General features: G+C 37.7%; 1 protein-coding gene and 1 long non-coding RNA gene across 9 annotated transcripts in view; one reads left to right on the top strand and one right to left on the bottom strand.

Annotated features, from left to right (window-relative positions):
* tnr (tenascin R (restrictin, janusin)) overlaps positions 1-21,385 on the bottom strand; it is a 174,691-nt gene that overhangs the window by 43,622 nt on the left and 109,684 nt on the right. For 6 of the 8 annotated variants that reach the window (XM_016679108.1, XM_016679106.1, XM_016679107.1 and 3 more), the window contains 11 exons: positions 17,050-17,169; positions 16,765-16,908; positions 14,708-14,823; positions 10,238-10,388; positions 6,324-6,502; positions 5,950-6,040; positions 5,454-5,554; positions 2,596-2,698; positions 1,863-1,952; positions 530-663; positions 220-349 (listed from right to left, as the gene is read on the bottom strand). In XM_016679108.1, coding sequence (XP_016534594.1) covers positions 220-349; positions 530-663; positions 1,863-1,952; positions 2,596-2,698; positions 5,454-5,554; positions 5,950-6,040; positions 6,324-6,502; positions 10,238-10,388; positions 14,708-14,823; positions 16,765-16,908; positions 17,050-17,169 — 1,359 coding nt within the window. The remainder of the gene's footprint in view (positions 1-219; positions 350-529; positions 664-1,862; positions 1,953-2,595; positions 2,699-5,453; positions 5,555-5,949; positions 6,041-6,323; positions 6,503-10,237; positions 10,389-14,707; positions 14,824-16,764; positions 16,909-17,049; positions 17,170-21,385) is intronic. The other 2 variants (XM_016679109.1, XM_016679111.1) reach the window with 1 other exon arrangement.
* On the top strand, positions 4,043-16,880 carry LOC107838029 (uncharacterized). The gene is made up of 3 exons (XR_001664086.1): positions 4,043-4,680; positions 15,484-15,487; positions 16,870-16,880. It is a non-coding gene; the product is annotated as an uncharacterized LOC107838029 (long non-coding RNA).

The following is a 21,385-nucleotide window of genomic DNA, read 5'->3' on the forward strand; positions in this document are numbered from 1 at the left end:
TACTTAAGCTAGTAAAGGAAATATATGAAAGATAAATTGCGGTGATACTGGAGATACTTTGTCCTTGTGATATGCATTTGAAAAAAGAAAAAAAATCATTTATTATTTATCAATAAGAAGAAAAAAATCCATCGACTCTTATTAAATCGCATTGCTACTCTTGCTTCTTCCAAAGGTATGCATTAGATGTGTAAATACAAAACTGACATTTCTCTTTACCTGTAAAGGCATCGATGGTTGCTGCAGTGCTCTGCTGCCTCCCTCTTCTCGCTGCTACCGTGACTGTATATTCAGTTCCAGGGTCAAGGTCTGTCAGAGTCGTGGTGGTTATGTCTTTAGGAACTGTCAGCTGGAACAGAAAGAATAAGACACGCAAGTTCAAATTGATAGCGACTGCACACTACAGGTTATCCAAAATGGTTCAGAGCCTTTAAGATCTTAATCAACAGTGTGGAGAGTGGATCCCTGTAATGTATGAACTTCATCCCTGGGTGACGGTAAACCGGCTCATATTTGTTGTGTTTATTACCTCAGTTGTGATACCAGAGGAAGATGTGTAGGTGACCCTGTAGTGGTCAATTGGACCCTGGACTACACCCCACACCAGAGTGATGGAGTTGTCAGTAGAAGCTGTCACAGTTAAATCCATGGGTACATCCAGGCCTGCAACACCAGAGGGCAAACATAACTTTATTACATTCAGCAGGACTGTGAAATAACTTTAGCTGGACAGACCTGAGACTGGATTTTTTTGCATGACACTATTATTATTCTAAAAAATGTTTTGTTGTTTTGTTTTTTTTTTTTCAAATGCATATCACAAGGACAAAGTATCTCCAGTATCACCGCAATTTATCTTTCATATATTTCCTTTACTAGCTTAAGTAGCAGATAGATAATGGAAAAATGTTTATTCAGTTACTAGATTAATCATTAGAATAACGGAAATAAATTACTAGTTTACTAAAATAATAGCTTACAACAGTCCTTAAAGCTAACTAACTTTATTCATTACATTTTCACAGTTTTCTTACAGCTCTGACATAAGAAATGGCAGGAACAATAAATACCCTTTAGAGTGTAAGGGCAGGGTATTAATAGCTTTAAAGCCAATGTTAAGTTACACTTTGTCTGCAGCTACCTCATCAGATATTAAGAATTAAAATTAAGACAGAAAAAACTTCAAGAGAAACTGAAGGTGATAAAAAAAACAATTCCTGAATGACCTATGTGATTATATAATAAATACATCGAGCCAGAGATTCATAAGTAGTTGCTGTAATCTAACTATTACAGGGGGTTTGTCCGAGGCAGAACCTTCAAAACAATCAAAAGGATGACTTTACATAAACCATAGAAATACAATTAGCTGTTAAAAAGAACAAAACTATGCAGTTTGAAAGAGTAGCGAGGCATCCACGCTGACATTTCAAACAGGTGAAGGTCGAATCAAGTTTTTTCTTTTTTTTAATACTCAGTCAAACGACTCAAAGCACAATAAAAATTCTAATGGCCTTTGGGTTGCGGAGATAAAGAGAGAGGGCCATTAGCTAAATAGCATGGATGATTACAGATTTAAAATGCTGCAATGGGAACTTTGATCCAACACAGATAAAATGAAATTGCTAAATGCCTCTATAAAAAAAATAAAATAAAAAAAAAGCAAAGAAAAAATCTTATTCGCCTGGCATTTTCAAGCGACTTATATTGGGTGAAACATGAGCGCTCCCCGCAAAGTGAGCGGTGACTGTTTAAAACAAATAAGCCGACTTGCTATGCTGACATTTCCAAACAGCATTTCCTGTACTCTAAATACGCGGAAGCTAAACTTTGTTTTCATTCACTGAATCATGAAGTGTTACCTGTCCTGGCATTCATCGTTGCTGGTGTACTCTGGTTGATACCCTTCATGGCAGAGATGCCAATGCCGTACTCCGTCCCCGGCAGAAGGTCTGATGCACAGAGACAGAGAGAGACGCAGCAATTCAACGAGCAATACGTCAAACTCCAGGAGACACTTTCACACTCTCCTCTTCACAGGCACTTAGAAAATGAAGTTTTCCATCACAGCTCTGAAAGATAAACAAAGGTTATGAGGACGTTTGCATGAACACAGGAGGGATTTTTAGAGAAATCAGTTTTTGTCAGCCGCATGATGATTGGAATCAAAGTCAAACGAGAAGGTGTCAAAGTCTTGAGTTGCAGAAATATAGATGAAGAGATGAGCAACGGAAAATAAAGAGGGTGGAAACGGGGACCTTTGCAGCATTAAGGCCTTTAACAAATGAAAAAAAAATAAAAATATTCCAGATGACCCATCTTTCCTTCAATGTGCCTGCAAGACAACAAGCGTATCGGGAGATACCATCAGTAGCCCATCAACCAAATGTTAGCTCTGGAGATAATCCTGCCATGTAAAACACAGCCACTCCCCAACGTCTTCAGTGCTCATTAGATGGACTGTGATAAGACTAACAGCATAACTAAAACTGAGAATTAAGCATGAGAGCCCTGAAGAGCTCAGTAATAAATAATATATGAAAGTTTTACAGCAGAAATTTAAAGAAGTTAAACCATAATTTCTTCTGCACTTACCTGTGAGATTGGTCTTAGTGGTGGCACCCTCGTTGCGTGGCACAATCACTTTATCATACTGATCTCCTGCTAAAGTGCTGTACACCACCTGATACCCCTCCACCTGTATTTGAACATTTAAACATTTGCAGAAACAAAAATCTGAATGTAACTTTTGGAAAATAAAGAGATGTTATGCTTCGTATCCTTTTATTCGTCAGCCTAAATCTCATGTGAACCTTTTTAACACATCTTAGTGTTATAATACATTATGGAAACAATGTTAAATTGGGAGTCAGTCAGCGTTTAAGTTTTCTTTAAAAAGTTTCATGTTGTGGTGGGATTTGGTGAGGTAGAAACTGCACAGGAATGGTTACTGATTGGCTTTATCCAGAGGTCTAAACTTTCTATTTTTAACCATACATTTATATTTTCACTTTTTCTGTTTGCTTGATTGGTTGGTTTGCTCTTTGTGATTAATGAGACTGAACGATATAAATGTGACTTTGATATAAAATGAAAAAAAATAAATAAATCCTTCAGTGATTGAATGAAGAATCATTACTATTTACATTTAAAGCACCCAGAAAAATCAGATTCAAAGATTTTCAGTGCCTTTTACCTCCAAAAGCAGATTTCATATGTTTTGGACATTATATTTCCAAAGTAGTCAGGTTAATTGGTCTCTCTAAATTCTCCCTAGGTGTGAGTGTGTGTGCATGGTTGTTTGTCCTGTGTGTCTCTGTGGTACCCTGCGACAGCCTGGCGACCTGTCCAGGGTGTAACCCGCCTTTTGCCCGGAACGTTAGCTGGAGATAGGCATCAGCAACCCTCCCGACCCCACTAAGGGACAAGGGTGTAAGAAAATGGACGGATGGATGGATGGATTTCCAAAGTAGATCTTTTTTAAGTGTGTTTAAGTGCATCACAATCTAGAGATTGTGAGCTTCTACATTGTATTTATCCTATGATTAGTACTAAGTTGGATTTACGAAGAACTAGAAGTGAATTTATATCTGTTGCATACCACTGATGGGGAGTGATGACATTTGATCAATAGTAATGTTTTCAGTTCCATAAAAGTTTGAGCATTAAGTCTAACTGATGGATTTGCAGGGTTTCCCCTAGTGTATTATAAGCCTGGCCCCCCGCCAGGCTAAGCTTGCTTATTTTTATTTTTAGAAAAATTAGTAATTCGGGGGAATCGCTTAATTTATTTTTATTTTTTTTAAGATAAATCTTCAAGCCAGATTGCAAGCGTCTGTGTTCTGAGCGTTTCACTCGCGAAGCAGATTTATTTCTAAAAGGTTTATAGTTTATGCATTTAAAGCCGGAGAGCGGACCAATCACACAGCTGGCGCCTCTGCGGTTGCCTCGAGCTGCTGCTGCTTTATTAAGTTTACCTCCTTTCACTCAAACTGGACACAGGCTGACCTGTATGGACATAGTCCGGTATGGGTAGTTATTTTTCTTTGGAGAACTCTATATCAAGGTAAAAGTTTAAAACAAACCACATTAACTCTGGTTGTGCAGCTCTATGTGAACCGCAGGAATAACTTGTAGTCACGTGTCTGTTTGCAGCCATTTGCGCATTGAGCGAGTGGTGAGAATGATTTAACTTTGTGGACAGTATTATGTTTGGCTTTTACATCTCAACACGCAGCCCAGCGTGTGGCCTTGTCTTCCCTGTAAACTTTATGTCTATGGTCCCGGTTGGCCTGAGCGTTAGTGGTTAACGATGGTGAACGATGTTCATCATGCAGCTTCAGCCCGGTGAGGAGCTTTCACGCTCGCCTCGCGGTAACGCATCACGCTGGTTTTATATTATTTTATTATTAATTTTAGTATTATTTTTCCAGTTAAACGGTGCACCAAACCATATCAAATGCTTTGTCTACTTGGTCAGCCAGAGTTATTACGCACGGCTGCGCGGAGATCTGAGAAACTCGTCCCTCAAACTTGAGCAACCACAACAGTTTCTGTTTGAGACACGAAACAGATTATTTTATTATTGATGCATTTCCATTTTTTGAAAAGCACTTTGTTATTTTCATATCTGTGAAAGGTGCTACATATATAAAGTTTACTTACTTACTTACAATTTACGTACAATTTATGTATGCTGACACCATTAAATCAAATTTAGCAGCACTGATAATCTCAGTAAACAAATGCTACATTTATATATCTGTGGTCTGTATTAAAATATCAGCATTTATGGGGCCTTATTGAGCCACTGACTTATTTTGGATTAAACAGAAGTGCAAATAATTGATATTCATTTTAATTGTATTTTTTGATTAGTTGTTTTTAAGACTAGTTGTGGATTTAAATAGCGTCTCACTGACACTGATTTCCCATAACATATAATTCAATTACCCAGTAATATTTGTACTCTGTCTACTTAGCATCTTTAATACAAAAAAACAGTGGACCGCCAGTGGACAACCTCAGTGCCCCGACCACCGGGCTTAGCAAGTTTTCTGGGGGAAACCCTGGATTTGTGTGACTTCAGTACATAATTCTACAGTCTGCATGACTACATTTAGTACATTTAGTTCAAATAATCTGTGGTGTCTCTACTTTAAAAGCAACTGTAAAGACAGCATTTTTCTTGAGTGACAGGGTGTTTATCTATTGACAGCTCAAATGCTCACTGCTGAGATCAACTTGTTTTTTTTTTCCCCCTGCAATCTAATAATAACCTTTCAGTCGGGAGCTCTAATCAGCATAATTTCATAAGCAAAACAGATTACAAAACTGACATTCAAAATAACTAAAACCTCTTATCTTGAGATGAATCCCACAGCCATCAATCTCTTAAAGTGGTTGAAAGGAAATTGAGACAAATGGATTAAATCTGTCTCACGTCTCTTTACCTCAGCCTCACTGTTATCCCATTCAAGCTCGAGGGTAGTCGAGGTCTTGGACACGAGCCGTAAGTTCTTGGGGGCATCGATCTCTGAGAAGAATGATAAAGCTGACAATGTTGGGGACACAAAGACCAATTCTCAGAAATTGCGAGCAAGCAAATATATCAGCAGTTTTTTTTTTTAAAGCACCAGAAACCACTAAAAAAAAGGGTAAATTTATCATATGTAGTCTTTATGTCAGGCTGCTACTTTAGCTCTTCTCACATTTCCTGATCAATGCAGATTGAATGTTAAACCGTAGCTGAACATAATACACTCAAATGATTTCAATAGATTTTTCTGTTGAAGGTTGTGCTTTTCTATGCAACCTTGAGCAAAATAAAAGCTCCTTTGTGTAATGCAGATAAATAATATGGCATGCATTATAGGCCATTATACCATTTCTCCTGGATTCACACATGCAGGTAAACTATCACTACATCTGGTTGCTGTCAGACCTCACCGGTTGTAAATTCAGTAGAGATAGAGCCGCTTTCATTTCCTTTCCTAACTCCGCTTACAGACACCTCATACCGTGAACCAGGACGCAGAACCTGCACAGGAGGAAAAAAAAAAAAAAAACACAGCTATTTAAACTGGTATAATATTTCTTTCTTGCCATTGGTTTATCTCCTGACACAGGTGGCAAAGCAACCCTTTTATTAGATAATTTATGCATACCACAGGAAACAATAACTCTGAGCATGAAACAAAGATAAGGAGACATCCCTTGAGAACTTAGTTCTTTCCATAAGTGATATAAATGACAGCTGAGTCCCCTCATATGTTAGAATATGATCAGATCTGTGATGATTCATACAACACACAAATGTGCACCTGTAACGAGTACTGGGTAAGTGTGGGCTGGAGTCTAAAGGTGGTCCGCGGGCCCTCTCCTCTCACAAGGCCGTAACGCAACACAATCTGATCGATCTTTGCTTTTGGTGGTGTCCACTCCACAAAGGCTACGGTGTCCGACACGTCACGCACAATCAGCTGAGTCGGACCATCAATCACTGCAAAAAAGCAACAAAAAAACAAAAAAAAAAACAAAAGAGGCATCATGTTGTCAACCTGAACAATGGTTGTTTGCTGACTGTTATCAACTGTGAGAAACACACACACAAAAATATATATATATATATATATATATATATATATATATATATATTTTTTTTTTTTCTGCTGTTATTACTGATTTAAAATGTGCAGCAGCCATGTTGAATTTTGATGCTGGGCTTGGTGAGAATTCTCCAGATCTCTTAATTCAAATCTCAAAAGCTGAGTACATTTCTGAGTGAGTCTCTCGGATAGAAACTGAGTAAGTTTTTGAGATCGAAACTTACTCAGTTTCAATCTCAGATGGGGATCTGAATTCCACATTGGAACATTAAAATAAAAACCCCAAACTCATTGTGTTAGCACTCAGTGCCTCGGGGTTTGACAGTGGTCGATGCGGATTTATCCCCAGAGAAACCTGGTCTGACAGCTACTCATGTTAAACCTATCAGAGCTGACACACGGTCCGACAACAAACTTTATCTGTGAAAGGTGTAAAACATGAAGCGGGATACAAGTCAGGAAAAGGTATTTACACGATGTAAGAAGCTGCACACATATCATGGATAATAAGGGAAAACCCAACTGCCTGACAGGTGAGGGATTCACTATACTTCTCAGCATAGTGTCTTTATCAAAGATTATGAGATTTATATCAAAATAATGCCATATTAGATATGTTTACAATTAACACTTTATACTGGTGGCTCAGAGAAAGCTATAATTTGGCAGCTGCTGGTTTTAGCAGATAACGGAAGTAGCAAAGGTGCTAAGAACTCAAATTGACATCTTTCTTGATTAACCGTTACAAAATGAGGCTCGTTGTTAAAGTAAAATGCCATCAATGAACATAAGCAAATATGTATTGGGGTATTTCTCAACCACCTATGCTTTGCAGTTACAGGTATCTACTATATATATATATATATATATATATATACACACATATTATCAAGTCTTGCAGCATATTCTTTGATGGATTTAGAATTGGACCTTGGCTCCTTCATTATTATTTGCAACACATAAAACATGAATAAAATACATTGAAGTTTGTAGCTGTGCCATGACCAAATGAGAAAAGGAACAAATGTTTCTGCAAAGCACTATATGTCCGTGTGCATTTGTGTAAAAAATAAAATAAAATTAAATAAAATAAAAAAAAACACATGGGGCCTCTGTCAACAATTACATTATTCTCCATTTTATCTGATTTATATTAAATTGTAAGTCAATTTTATTTAACTCAACTCAAAAAGAACCAAGCTGAGATTTCTCATCACTACTTTTATGTCACAATAATTCATTCCACAAGACATATCAGAATTTAAAACTTGAGCAGCGCTCTATACTATACTGTGACAGCATAGTTACTCACCAACGCTTGTTACAGGTTTGACTTCTCACAGACATATCTCACAGTGATCTGATTCTTACAGGCGGTGAGCTTCTGAGATCTAAATAAGTCTCAATTTCAGACTTGACATATTGCAGGTCCATTCTGATCCTTGATGTATTAGAAATTGGCCCCTTGAGTCTTGTCCCAGAAAACAATCCAAGGAAGCCACTTCCTGGGAACCAGCTCCCACATCGGCTCTGCTCTCCCTCTGGGTTTTCTTCCCGACTCCCTCCATCTCCAAGGAGGGATAAATCTTTGTTATGAATAATTTACTAACTTCAAATTTGTCTTTTCCGCTTTTTTTTTCTTATCCAATAAGGTGTCATGCAGCGAGCCGCCGTGAAAAATTAATGAGCAGATGACATGAATTATTAATCGATATCTAATTACAACCCCCCAAAAAACTGAACGAAGACTTGACAGGAAATTGATGGTGTTTTGACTGCAGACGTCGGCGTCTGAATTGTTATGGATGAGATTTGAATTGGACCTATTACACCTAAATAGTGTCTGCTGGGTGAGGAGTGGGACCCATACATCAGCTACTTTGCGCTGGGGACAAAAATATAAGTAATAAGATAATACTTTTTTTATGCCTGTACGGTTAATGTACAATTATATAGCTGTATAGTTAGTCTTTAACTTGCATCTGAACAATTTTCCTTCCATAGTATCAGGAGCATGTTGCATTGCAACATGCCCAGTATAATGTACAGTCATATTCAATAACTTAGAATATTACTAAAAAGTTCATTTGTTTCAGTAACTCAATTTACTAAATGTAAGACTGATGTTTTTCCAAGTCTTTATTGTTTTATTTTCTGCTCATAAAAACATTTTTCATGAAGAAATCTGGGCATAATGGAAAGCAAGTTTAATAGTTGTTAAATGTCCTTGTTTTCAAATAAGGAAAGTCTATTCCTCACTGTGCTAAGACCCATCCTACACCTCAATTTTACTGCATCTGAGACACACAGGGTTGTGGACATTAAATCATCTGTCAGAAAGCAGAGGGGTCTTCAAGGCACCACCTCCAGCACCAATTTTAATGCATTTTGAGCATGCACACCTGCATTCATAACAACATTTCACCTAAACACCGGCACACATGCGTACTCCGGGGGGAAAAAAAAAACAAAAAAACAAACAAACAGGAAACAGTGGAGTGACATTGTCCTTATGTAGTTCTTGGGTTGGCACCTGCTCTGTCTCAGTGGGGACTGTCATGGGGGCTCTGGCAGCATTACAGGAGGAGGACAAGTGGGTTGGGTGCTTTGTTGGCGTGATGGTGTTTGTGTTGGGGGTCATTTGTTCTCTGCGTGGTGGCCTATGGCTCACAGGATGTATGGACTCAGCTGGGTCCTGCTGGGGTTTTTAGTCCTTTGTCGAATCAGGTGTGATAGCAATGGGCGATAGGGCAGTTTGGTTTAACGTGTCTCTCCCAGCGCCTTTCTGCCCTGAGGGCAACTTCTCCTGTGCTTCACTGTCAAGCTGCCTCCGTGGTGGGGATAAAGCTAGCAGGTGGGGGATGCCTGGTGTCTGTCTGCCTGAGGCTGCTGTGGCCTCTGGGAGCTGGGGCTACCTGCCTCTTGCTGCTCTTGAATGATGAGTGCTAAAATTTTCTACTCTTCTCACCAGTGTATTGTCTTTGCAACTTCAGCTGACAAACTAACACACAAACCTATCCTACAGACATTCAAACTCATGCACCCAAACATAGAATCTGAAAGACTGAATGTAATAAAATCAGATTTTAATAGATGTTTTGTTAACGCAACGTGTCTAGTTTGACGATTTATGGAATCCTAATTTAATAAAGTTAAGCAAGCAATTAAGATGTCATCTCCAGCTATCTTTTTTCCTAAATCAAAGCTGCCCTTACTTGTGTATGCAATGAGCTATTTCATAGGATATACCTTAAATTTAACAGCAGGACACGTGAACAAAAAAGGAATGTTTAACAACAAAACATATACTTTGCTTTTCTTTCCAATTTATCTGAATGGTGAGGTAAATGTAATCATGATAGTTCATATATTTAAGTTTTAAAGACAATGGCTGACAGTTGCATATTTGAATGCATATGCCCAGATGTCACAGGTCTTCTCTTCGGTAACACTCTGCCAGGTTAGGTACACGTCAAACTCTAAACTTTTTATTTCGTCCTTTTGATTGGGAGGATATGTATGAAAAATGTCATGCTCAATGATGGTCAGCATCCAGCTCTTTGCAACTATCAGTGTAATAATCCATCATAAATCACTTCAATTTCCAGTTGATGCTTTGTCACACTTACAGGTTGTGAAGGTAGCAGTGACGGGCTGGCTCCGACCCTGCTCTCTGAGCGCCACCAGGTTGACTGTATATTCCTCCCCGGGCCTCAGACCGCTCTGAATAAATGAGGTGATGGTGCTGGGCAGCTGGGCCGTCATGCCGCCATCATTGTCCTTTACAATAATAGACAAAAGTGATAAGGTAAGCTAACGATATTTTAACAGTGACGCTATAGAAGACGAAGTAGTCCACATAAAACTAACTTGTTGAAAACAATTTACACTTCCTGTAAATGTACAGAGAAACGTACTGCAGTCCTTTTTTTTTTTTTACCTGTAAACTTTTGGATGGTTTAGCACATTAAATTCCCAAACCATATTACCAAGCAAAAAAAACTATGTGCAACAGTGATTTTTTATTTTTTTTTCCAGGTCGTGTTCTGCAGAGGCAGCAGTCTGTGCAATTCCAAAGGCCTGTCACTCATCAGTACAGAGGCCCCAGCTGCATCCAGCTGTTCTCAAAGAGTCAATGTTGCAAATGCACTTCCTGCTGACAGATGTTTTACCTACTGCTGATCTGAGAACCCCAACCACTTGCACTTTGACGATTGTCATCGGAGCAGAACATAAAGGATGTAGCAACTTTCTTTAAATACATTTCTAATATGAAATGTAGTCTAGGTTTGTCAGTAACACATAATCAAACTGGAATAAATACATTTCAATCAGTCTGAATAACAATGAAAGTCGAAAAATGGAAACAGAATCATTGTCCGTATCACAGAGTGGAGGAGTGTGTGATTTTTTTGGTGTTATTTGATTTCTTTTTGTCTATTTACTCAAGTCCCTTCTCCACTGTCAAGTCTTACTGTAGCTGGTTAACGTCTGTTTTATTCTGGAGCATCTCCTTTGCAGTCTGTTCCTCACTATTTTGGGCGTGTCAATCAGCCTCGTGAACATGCTGCTAAATGCGCTAATGGCAGAGGAACAACTTTCCAATCCAGGAAAAAAAAAAAAAAAACTGTTTATCCGCCGTCAGTGGTGGTCGTGTTAACTAGCCTGATCAATCATGGCAGACTCTGCTATTTGGAAGAATCTGTTGCGTAGCAGAGAGGAAGAGGGAGGCTCTGAGTAGCATGTACACAAGGATGTATTTCTGCAGTTAGCATTTCAAGAAGTCAGAGGAGCTTGATTTTGATTTTTTTTTTTCCAGAAATGTTGGCCAGAGCTGCACCGTTTCTTGCTCTTTCGGTGCGTGCCTGTTCTTCCGAGAGATGTGCTGCTTGCAATGCAGGGCTGCAAAATCATGATTATTCAACTTCAAAAATTGATGCATGTGCTCCCGGCAGTGCTCATAATTACGCACATCCACACCAAGCAGCTACCTGATAGCAAAAAAGTGATTAAAGTCCCATCTGTGAGGAAAGGGCTTATAAAAACCTACTCAAAAACCTCACCCCTAAAGTCAATGTAAAGTTTTTCCTTAGATCTTAGACACGTCTCAGAAGTTTCATTTTTATCCAGTAGTAATAAAGATCATCCTGTTGTCACACAGAATGTCAGAGCAAGTTCTTTTTTTTAACTATCACACTAATAATTAAACATTTTCACAGGCAAGAAAACAGCCCAAGATTTTTTAAGAGGGGCTATAAATATTTCCTCAGGAATTTTTTTTTTTCTTTGTTCTAATATTTGCTGCTCAGTATAAGCCTAAAGGTGTGATACCTGGAGCTTTTGCTTTGATAGGAGGCTCTCATTTCCTGGGATCTTAAACTTGCTAAGAACTGCTAAAATGCTCTTCCACCGCCTTAATGTTCAGGGCAAACCTGTGTAAGCTTGTTCCTACCCTTCCTCGTTTTTAGATATCCCGTTTTTCTTAGTTATTTGCACAGTGGCTGTTTCTCTCTGTGACGATATCAATGTCTGTGTCTTGTTCACTTTTAGTCTAGTTCTAGCCTACTCTGCTTACCCAGAACCAGGACCAAACAAGGAGAAGCAACATCCAACTTATACGCACCACAAATCTGGAACAAACTTCCAGAAAACTGCAAAACATCTCAAACGCCGAGTTTCTTTAAATCAAGGCTAAAACCTTTGTTTGGAGAAACACTAAGAACATGTAAAATTGACCAACATATTCAATGTGCACTGGTGATTTTGATGATGGCATTTGATAAAATGTAATGTTTAATGCTTGTGTCACAATTGGTGACTGTATGATGTTTTTATGATGTAAAGCACTGAGAACCGTGCTGATGCTGAGATATGCTCTATAAGCTTGACTTGACTTTAAATGTAGTACTCTGTTTGAAAATGTCACAAGATAGATTATTTTCTATACATTAGGTCTACAATTTACAAACTGCATCCTGATCAAATGTTTAATTGCAGAAAACTTATGAAAAATTGATGAATTTTTCATTTCTTGTGATGGCAAAACGTAAGCTTCAAGTTGAAGCATGCCTTTACATGGAGAAAAACTACGAAAAAGAGTCCAAGTGCTAAGTTTAAACCTTCTAAATCCCACTCATATGTAATATTTTTCATGTAGAAAAGTTGCACCAAAAAGCGTTCTCTTTTATTCCCCTTCACAGTAGCTGTATTTTTTTTTCTTTCTGTTTGCAGTGCTGCTGGTTTGTGTGTGTCGCTACCAGGCAGCAAGAATATCATGAAACCTATCAGGGGAGCAGTAGCGTGGATAAAAGAAGAACCCAGTGACTTTCACTTTGATTGTGAGACAGAGTCGTTGCTGTGGCGGAGCACTTAATGCTCTGAGTGCTCCTCATGTTTTAAATGTCACTTGGTATTGCTGTGAGCCAAATAATGGAGAAACCATCCACCCCCAATGTCTTCCTCCATCAAAAGGCTTCTGAAAGACTGAGGTTAAAGGCAAAATTTTTGTGCATGTACACATAAAAAATGCTTTACTTACGCAGAGATAAAATCGGTAATCTTAACAGATTTAAAAAAAAAAGATGTATATATTTCATGCAATTAAAGATGCAAAATAAACGCACGTTGCCTTTAAATTTGACTTGAAGATGATCCAGTGTCAACGGATGCTTTAGCAGTAAATACATGGAATCATGCTATGTTTCATTTCTATAAACCCAATACGCACAATTACAGAATAATAAACTAGAAGCTGTAATATACTTTTACAAAAGGAAAGTTATAAAACTGACATTCTTACTGTTGGATATTTTTACACACTGTGCATGATCCTAATCATTATACCTTAACTCTAACATACGTGTACCGTTTATTTACGTTCTGTGCTCAAAAAACTGCAACAAAACAGCTTTTAGTTTTCCTCACATGCACTGCAGTGTTGCTTTTCCCAACAATGGTGGTCTCAAAGCTCCCTTTTCTCTCCCCCGTGCCCCTTTCTCTGTTTCCCCTTTCGAGAATTTTGTGTTACACAGGCCAAAGCATTAATGCCTACTTCCATTACGAGATTGTCAAAATTCACAATCCCCGCTGCTGGATTAAATCCACGGGGGGTGGGACTGCCAACCCTTAATATGATTTCCCCTGTGGTGGTAGAAAGAGACAGTGAGGGAAGATTGAGTGAAAGGAATGCACAGTAGAATGAAAAGGATGCAAGGTAGTTAGAGAGAAAAGAGTTACAGATATCAAGCAAGAAGTGGTGCATGGAAGGTATAATAATCAAGAGATCTGGGAAACTGAGAGGTGATGGACACCAACGAGGTATTGAGTTATGGAAAGACAGAAAAGAGGAGAATGGCTAAAACCAGTGAAATGATACTGCTTTTCTTTAATACAGTAAAAACAAGCAAAACAAAACAAAACAAAAATGCTCTCAGCCTCAGATTTAGGGCTTAGTGCCAGCCCATAACAGGGGGTGTCTCCCTTGAGAACACCTTAAAGAAGAAAACCAATTACTGTGAGAGGGGAGATTAGAATTTGGAGTCTATATAAGGTTACAGTACTTCTCGCATTTTAGCTCAAAACCTGTCCTTGATATGATTTCACAAAGAAAAGGGGAAAGGGAGTAAGCTTGTTTATCCATCTAACAGCCAATGACCTTAACACAAGCCGCTTCCTTAATTACATTCAAGCTTCATGTTGTGCAGGCACTTAAACTTAAAGCGATATTGAAAATACTGTGTAAATTCTGGCTAAACTGAGCTTCTGCTCCTCAAGACCATTGCAAAATGGTGTGTAAAAGAAGCCCATGCGGAACCATTACACCTTGCTGCTTTCAGAATGTTCATCATTCAGGTTATCTGTATCATTTTATTCAGGTGGATGTGTCGACTTTTTGGTTTCGTTGCAATAATTTCAGTTCATATAAAGTCTATTAGGGTTTTTTGTGATAGATGGCATAAACACACTTGTAGAAGGCAGTCCTGTGTATGTATGCACTGAATCATAAAAAGCGTAATCAAAACATTCTCAAACATGATTTCACATCACATTTTTTTTTTTCTAAATATCATGCAACCCTAGTATTAAACATTGTGTTCTACCTTGGGGATGAAGCTGATCTCCCACCCATCAAAGGAATAGTAAAACGGTTGCCATTGGACTTCCACTGATGTCTCTGTGATAGATTTGAAGACTAATCCATCTGGATTGGAGAGATCTGGATACATAGAAAAAAAGCATTTGTTTAGTAACACTCTGTTTCATTCTTGTACTTTACTACATTTTAGACTGATTATCAATAAGGCTACATTAACTTTCGCTTTTCTTTATTCTTAAGGTGTAACTGTTTTTTGTTCATTCCAATCCAGATTCATGTGACTAAAATTAAATGTCAAAGTTTTCCATGATCTGGATCCGAATACAGCTGATATGGTTGCAGACATGGTAACCAATGACATGTTAAGTACCAGTCTGCCTAGTTATTCTAGCTTCACAAGTTGCATTTTCTTTTGAATAGTTTAGATATATACACAAAATATTCCTTAGATAGGTGACTTTCCGCGGATAACTCGGAGTCATAATCCATAGAAAAATCAACAAACAGACTAATCTGCAAATACTGAACAACAAAAAGACAGTGAGCCACTGTATGTCTCCAGAAGCTTTAAACATCTAGAGTATAACGCTTTTAAATGCTTTTTTTAATTGCAAAATAGTTCACATTTGGTCAAACTGGATGAAGTGCTTTTAGGTACTTAATTGGATTTAGGTCCTTACATGAACTACAGTTTCTTGCACATTGAAATTGCTAAAATCAAAATCAGTCCACTATTGGACTTGCTTGTTGTTTTGTATCCATCATCTTCAAAACTTTGAGTGATGTTCCTGTCCTTCAAAACAAAAGCACCCCAGCAGTAGGGGGGCAGTGTTTAGCAGTGATCTCCTTACCTTAACTTTCAGTTTAGGTTATGTTTTCAGTCATATTATACGCTGTCACACAATTAATTGATCGGTGTTCTGTGAGATGTTCAAATCTTGTAATATTGTTTTAGAACCTAACCTAACTTTTATAGTTTTAACAAAACAACTGGATTTAGATTTTTATATCGAGTTTAAATTATGCACAAAATGACTACTAAGCGACTTGGTGATTTCTGAAGGCAACTGGTTGAGCTTAATTTTACCCAAGGCTTCACTTGTAAAGGAGCTGAGTGCACACTACACATTTCTGAATTATAATCATCTCTTAAACATTTTGGAATGTTTTTTATTGATTTGTCTTATGAAATACCTGTAAAACACATTAAATCTTATGGTATTTAATTTGACAGAATTTGAAAGCGTTCCAGGGCATGAATACTTTAAGAAGGTTCCATACTTCCACAATAATCTATGATCATTTTGTTGTATAAATATATAATCTGCACTTCAGTAAACAAAAAATATAATCATTACTCACCAGCACACATTATTTCTGCAAGATATTAAAATGCCTTGTTCACCAGCAGCTACGATCTAAACATCTCGATGGATAATCGGATTCTCTGTTTTATAATGTTATTTCAAGAAGACAACCCAATATATCACATCCTCACTGAAAAATGGCTCCATCAAGTTTAATTATTCTAAATTGACTTTATTACTCAAAATTTTTACCATAACTGAAATAAAATTCACTTATGTGTGAAATTGAGGATGATTTTAGCAGCCTTGATGGGACTAATGGAAATGTGTTTGTGCAGCCACACATCAGCTACAATAATGAATAGGCTATTACTTACTTAGGGGGTTGATAAGTCTGCGCTCTTAGTAGGCATGAAAACAACTGGCATGCCTCCCCAGCAGATCCGCTGGCTTACCATTAACACCTGCCAGCGTGTGTGTGACACTGAGCAGTTTTTGCAGGTTATATCACAGCCAGACAGCATAAACAAGCAGGTCGTGATCTTAAACAAATTGGAAGTATTTTCTTTTTTTTTAAGGGGAGGTGTAAATGCATTTATATAACTGACATGAGACTGTCAGAATGTATTAATGGAAAACCTCTAAAAAAAAAAAAAAAAGTACATTAGGTCTGGGACTGAACGCGTAAACTCCAGCAACTGCCAAGTGAGTCTTTTGAAAAGAAGATATAAACAAAGTACAGAACGAAACTTACACGTCCAAACAGTGATACTGGAGGGAACGCTGATTGAGTTGTTGATGACAGCAAACACATTGATGTTGTACTCTATGCCCGCTTCAAGACCTGTGATAATCCAAGATGATGTGTTTCCTGGGAGCCTCACTTCTAGCTGCACACCTGACAGAAACAACAACAACAACAAAAAAATATGACAAAAGGATGCACTTTTATCCCCTGTTGCTTTTGCACGGCATTATGACACGACAGATGTTTGAAATGGTATTTTTTTTTCTAGATTAAATAGAGATCTCTCCTTACCTCCAGGGCTGCTTGGGGTATAGGTCACCAAGAAATCTGTCACCATAATGGACCCTTCCCACTCCAGCTCGATAGTACGATCTGTAACTCCACGTGCATTTAAATTCATGGCAGGTGCCACTGTTGAAACAAACACACACAAAATATATTTTATATATATATATATATATATATATATATATATATATATTGTGCTTTGTTAAAGATTAAACCTTCAACTTCAAATTATAACAGTCCATAAAGTTAAAAAATAATCAAAGACAGCAAGTGTAAGAAAACAAATGACTATTTTAAATTTAAATCAGTTTTCTTTGTAATTAAAAACAAAACCGGACTCAGCCATATGCTTGTTTTTTGAGTAAGTTAGTCTACGAAAAATAAATGTATGGCACAAGCAGGCCAATGTGCGCAAGAATGTCATTAGATTACTTTCTTTTTAACACTTTCACAATCTGCAAATTGTTTGCCAGAGGTTTAAAAAAAATGACCATCACATGCATAAGGCATGTTTAAAGCTATACCACAAATTCACACACTACTGCTCTCCACACTATGGTCTCCGCCTAAAAAGCAGAGGCCATGTTGAATAAAAACACGTCGTCAAAAAATAAGGAAAATAGAGAAGAATGTTGAGATTAAGTAATGAAAAAACAATAACATAACTGCTGTCAACTGCAAGATTTTAACAATGTGGGTGAAAATTTGCTGCCTATTTGCTTTTTTTTTTATTTAAACGATGTGACTATCATAAAAGTAGAAAAACTGGCCAGAGAACACTGGAAGCTGAAAAAGAGTTAAATGACAGCTAAAAGCTGTTCTAAGTGCTTGGATAAAATAAATCTGGATGTTTCCTGCTTCTTAAAGGCATTCAGAACAAGTCAGAACAACCTTAACTGACCCATTAGTGTGACATTTTAAAAACTTTATTTTCCCAACCAGTGTTCGAAAAAGTCGAGGCCTCTTCTGTCTGGATATCTGAGAATCTTTTCTAAAGTTTTAGCCAGTTAAAAACTTTCCTTCAAAATGAAACTCTGTTTTATTACAAATCCACATTAGCTGATCCCACAGACTGAAGCTGAACATTAGTTCAAAAGGAGACAACAACCATTTGGACCATCTTAAAGAACTCCAGTGTCAATAATGTCATTGCAGTTAATGGATAGGTTATGTTATGAACTATTAAAATGCTTGCATTGAGTAGTCTTTAAGACCATTTTTTTCTTTTTTTTTTTGTCCACACATATGATTGATGCTCCATCAGTAAAGGGCCTGACTGAAACGTGTAGTGATAATGAAATATGTAAAAAAAAAAAAAAAAACTAATTTTCCTTTTTATTTCAGGCAGTTACACTCAGTAGCATGTGTTTTACACAGTAAGATCCATCATATCTCACCATTTCCATTTGCCATGTAAACAATCCTTTTTTGTCAGTAAAAATAATGAGCTAATTCAAACATCAAAGCAGTGCAAAGCCTCACCTGAAGGCGTTCGTCTGTCAAACAACAAAAGTAATGTTACTCAGAATTATCGAACACGATGTAATTATTTAAATATTCACTGAGTGTTTTCACATATAGACAGTTTTTCTCCCCTCTCAACTCTTTTCAGTGTTAAAATAAGTGAGCAATGAGTACATCTGACACTGACACTATGCTGAAATATTAAAAACACTCATAGATAACATTCTTCTTCCACACTCCAGTTATTTTTGTCATAACAGCTGATGATGAGGGGAAAAAAAGCAAGCTCATTTTTCTAAATGCACTTTTGTGTAATAGCCTTTATGTACAGTACAGATGATTGATCAGTCAAACCACTCTCAATACATCTGACTAGCAAACATAAATAAATAAACTGCTGTAAATGAGGGCTGTAAAGCTTTCGATCGCATCAGATCCTGTAGCGAATACGATTTGTGAATACAATAAATGTAAATGCTGTGTGCATTAATGGCTTAGCCCAAAGCAGGTCTCCACACTTTAAATTAGCAAACAAAAACATTAGCGGTGCCTGATAAAACACTCGGCCGCAGCAGCTCACGGGCTCAGTTTCAATCACTCATGAAACAAAATGAAATCAAATGCCATATTCGTTTGGCTACATCTCGACTTCTGCGCCAGACTCGGCACACGTTCAGAAGCCTCCAATAAAAGAGAGCACAAACATCGTCGTAATTAAAGACACTCCGTACGGCTTGCTAAACACCTTTCATTTCACCACTTCACTGACACTGAACATTCCCACAAGTAAAAGAACTCTGCACTTGTAGCGAGAGGCGAGCTTTTCCAGCCATAAACCAGACCGACAGCTATGAATGTAAATGTGGAGGCATATGCAGGAGTGTTTACAGCTTCCCCTGCCACAAAGAACAAAAGCGGGGCTGGGGAGACAAGTGAAGGACGTACACAGGAAGATGAAGCGGTGGACACGAACGGTTTAAGTCAGAGACACACAGAGGACAGAATAGAGTGGGAAAAGTGGATGGAGCGTGTGCGTGAGAGGAGTAAATAATTAATCCTGAAAGATGATCAAGTGAGCGATAAAGACAAGAAGCGTGAAGCGGACACAGGTAAAGGGCCAATGAGTGCAACGGTGTGATAAACAACCTCTCACCTCCGCAGCACAGGAGGCCATACAACGAGGCCTCCTCTGGGAACTTTTGGGACATTTCAGGAGCCACTTCAACTACTTTCCCACGTGCCTGACAGACGGGCAACATGCTGTGCAGCAGCTTGTTTATTTTAAAGCGGCACAAACAACTTCTCCAACATTTTTCAGCGAGATTTATTTCAGCAGCCCAACTCAACTTGGTTGGGTACAGGAAGAAAATAAAAGTCCAAGGGGAAGCAACAGAAGTCCAGAGGAAAGATGAACAGTGATGAAATAAGGTCAGCCTGCAGGCGAAGTGAAGTCATTCACTCAAAAACAGAGACATAAATCAAGATGAAAGACAGGAGCAGAGTTCCTGTGAATGTAAAATTTGTCCCAAAGCTAAAGTGTGTACGTTTTCTGTAAAGAGTAATGCAATATACACGAACACTGCTGAGCTTTTATTAATATTTGAATATGATGCAGCTGCAAGAAAGGTTTCAACATACCAGCATTTTCTCAGGATACATTTTCTTCAAAGACGGTAAATAAATACACCAGAAGCAGTGTAATGGGAAAACCACCAGAAACAGCCGATCAATTAGATGTTATATGAAGATGAAGTTATATCTTTTAACTTATTACAGTTCTTAAAGTTTTGCTTCAGTATAAAAAGAAATTGGCACCATTTATCCAAATTGCATCTTTTGTGGTTAAATTCAAAAGAGCAACAGACTGAAGGTCATTTCAGCATCTTGTGATAACTCCAAGTCTCATTAGGCGTAATCAGCGGAAAGACTGAGCCTAACAACAAAGGTCACTCCACCATCAGATGCTCCATTGTGTAATTAACTTCTATTACCTGATTGAGTTAAGACCTTTACGCAGTGGTCTGAGAAGGTTTTGCCCCCTTACAGATTTCTCGTATTTTTGCATGTTTGTCATGCACAATTGTCAAATAAATTTCAATAAAAGACAAACAACCTGAGTAAGAAAGTTAGCGTCTTTCTAAAGCTTTTTTTTTCCACCAGAGAGAAGGAAATCATCATTTAAAAAAAATATTTTGTATACCTTTCTCCAATAATAATATTAATTTGATTATCTGAAACACTAAAGTACAACAATAAATGTTTCAGAAAGTGTGAAAAATATTATTTGCCACCCGCATATAAAACTAGGAAGTAGTCTTAAATTACAAAACATTTTTTAACAGTAGCTGTTGTTACGATGCACATGACTAATGTCAATTTATTTCTCTCAGATAAGTTTAAAGTTCACCTTCTCATAATCCATTATTGCAAGTTAGAGAAACATGTTTTTTTTTTGTTTTTTTTTACTTTTATCAATACTGTATAAGTAAATGGCAAAAATGAATGTATTGTAAAATGCACCGCCATTCAGTCCTTTTCAGCTGGTCCATGTGTGAGATAAAAATACAATACTTAAGAAAAAATAAAAAGGGTTTTTAAAATCACTAATCCCTAGTTGCAGCAACAACTTCATTGCACGAGACATTTAAACAGACTTATTTTTTAGTTAACCAGCACAAATGATGTCAACACAAGCAGAGGCACTGATTCCAAGGAGGAAAAGAAAATCGGGATAAGAATCAAGCCTGGAACTACAGCTATTCTTTTGTCCATCCTAATTTTGGCTCTTGTCCAGTCCTGACAAAATGGAGTGGATGAGGTGGAACTTTCACTGCAGGAACAAGAAATCAGCAGCTATTGTCCCCACTATTCTGCA

Source organism: Poecilia formosa, unplaced genomic scaffold (assembly GCF_000485575.1).
Source record: "Poecilia formosa unplaced genomic scaffold, Poecilia_formosa-5.1.2 Scaffold202, whole genome shotgun sequence".
NCBI lineage: Eukaryota > Metazoa > Chordata > Actinopteri > Cyprinodontiformes > Poeciliidae > Poecilia > Poecilia formosa.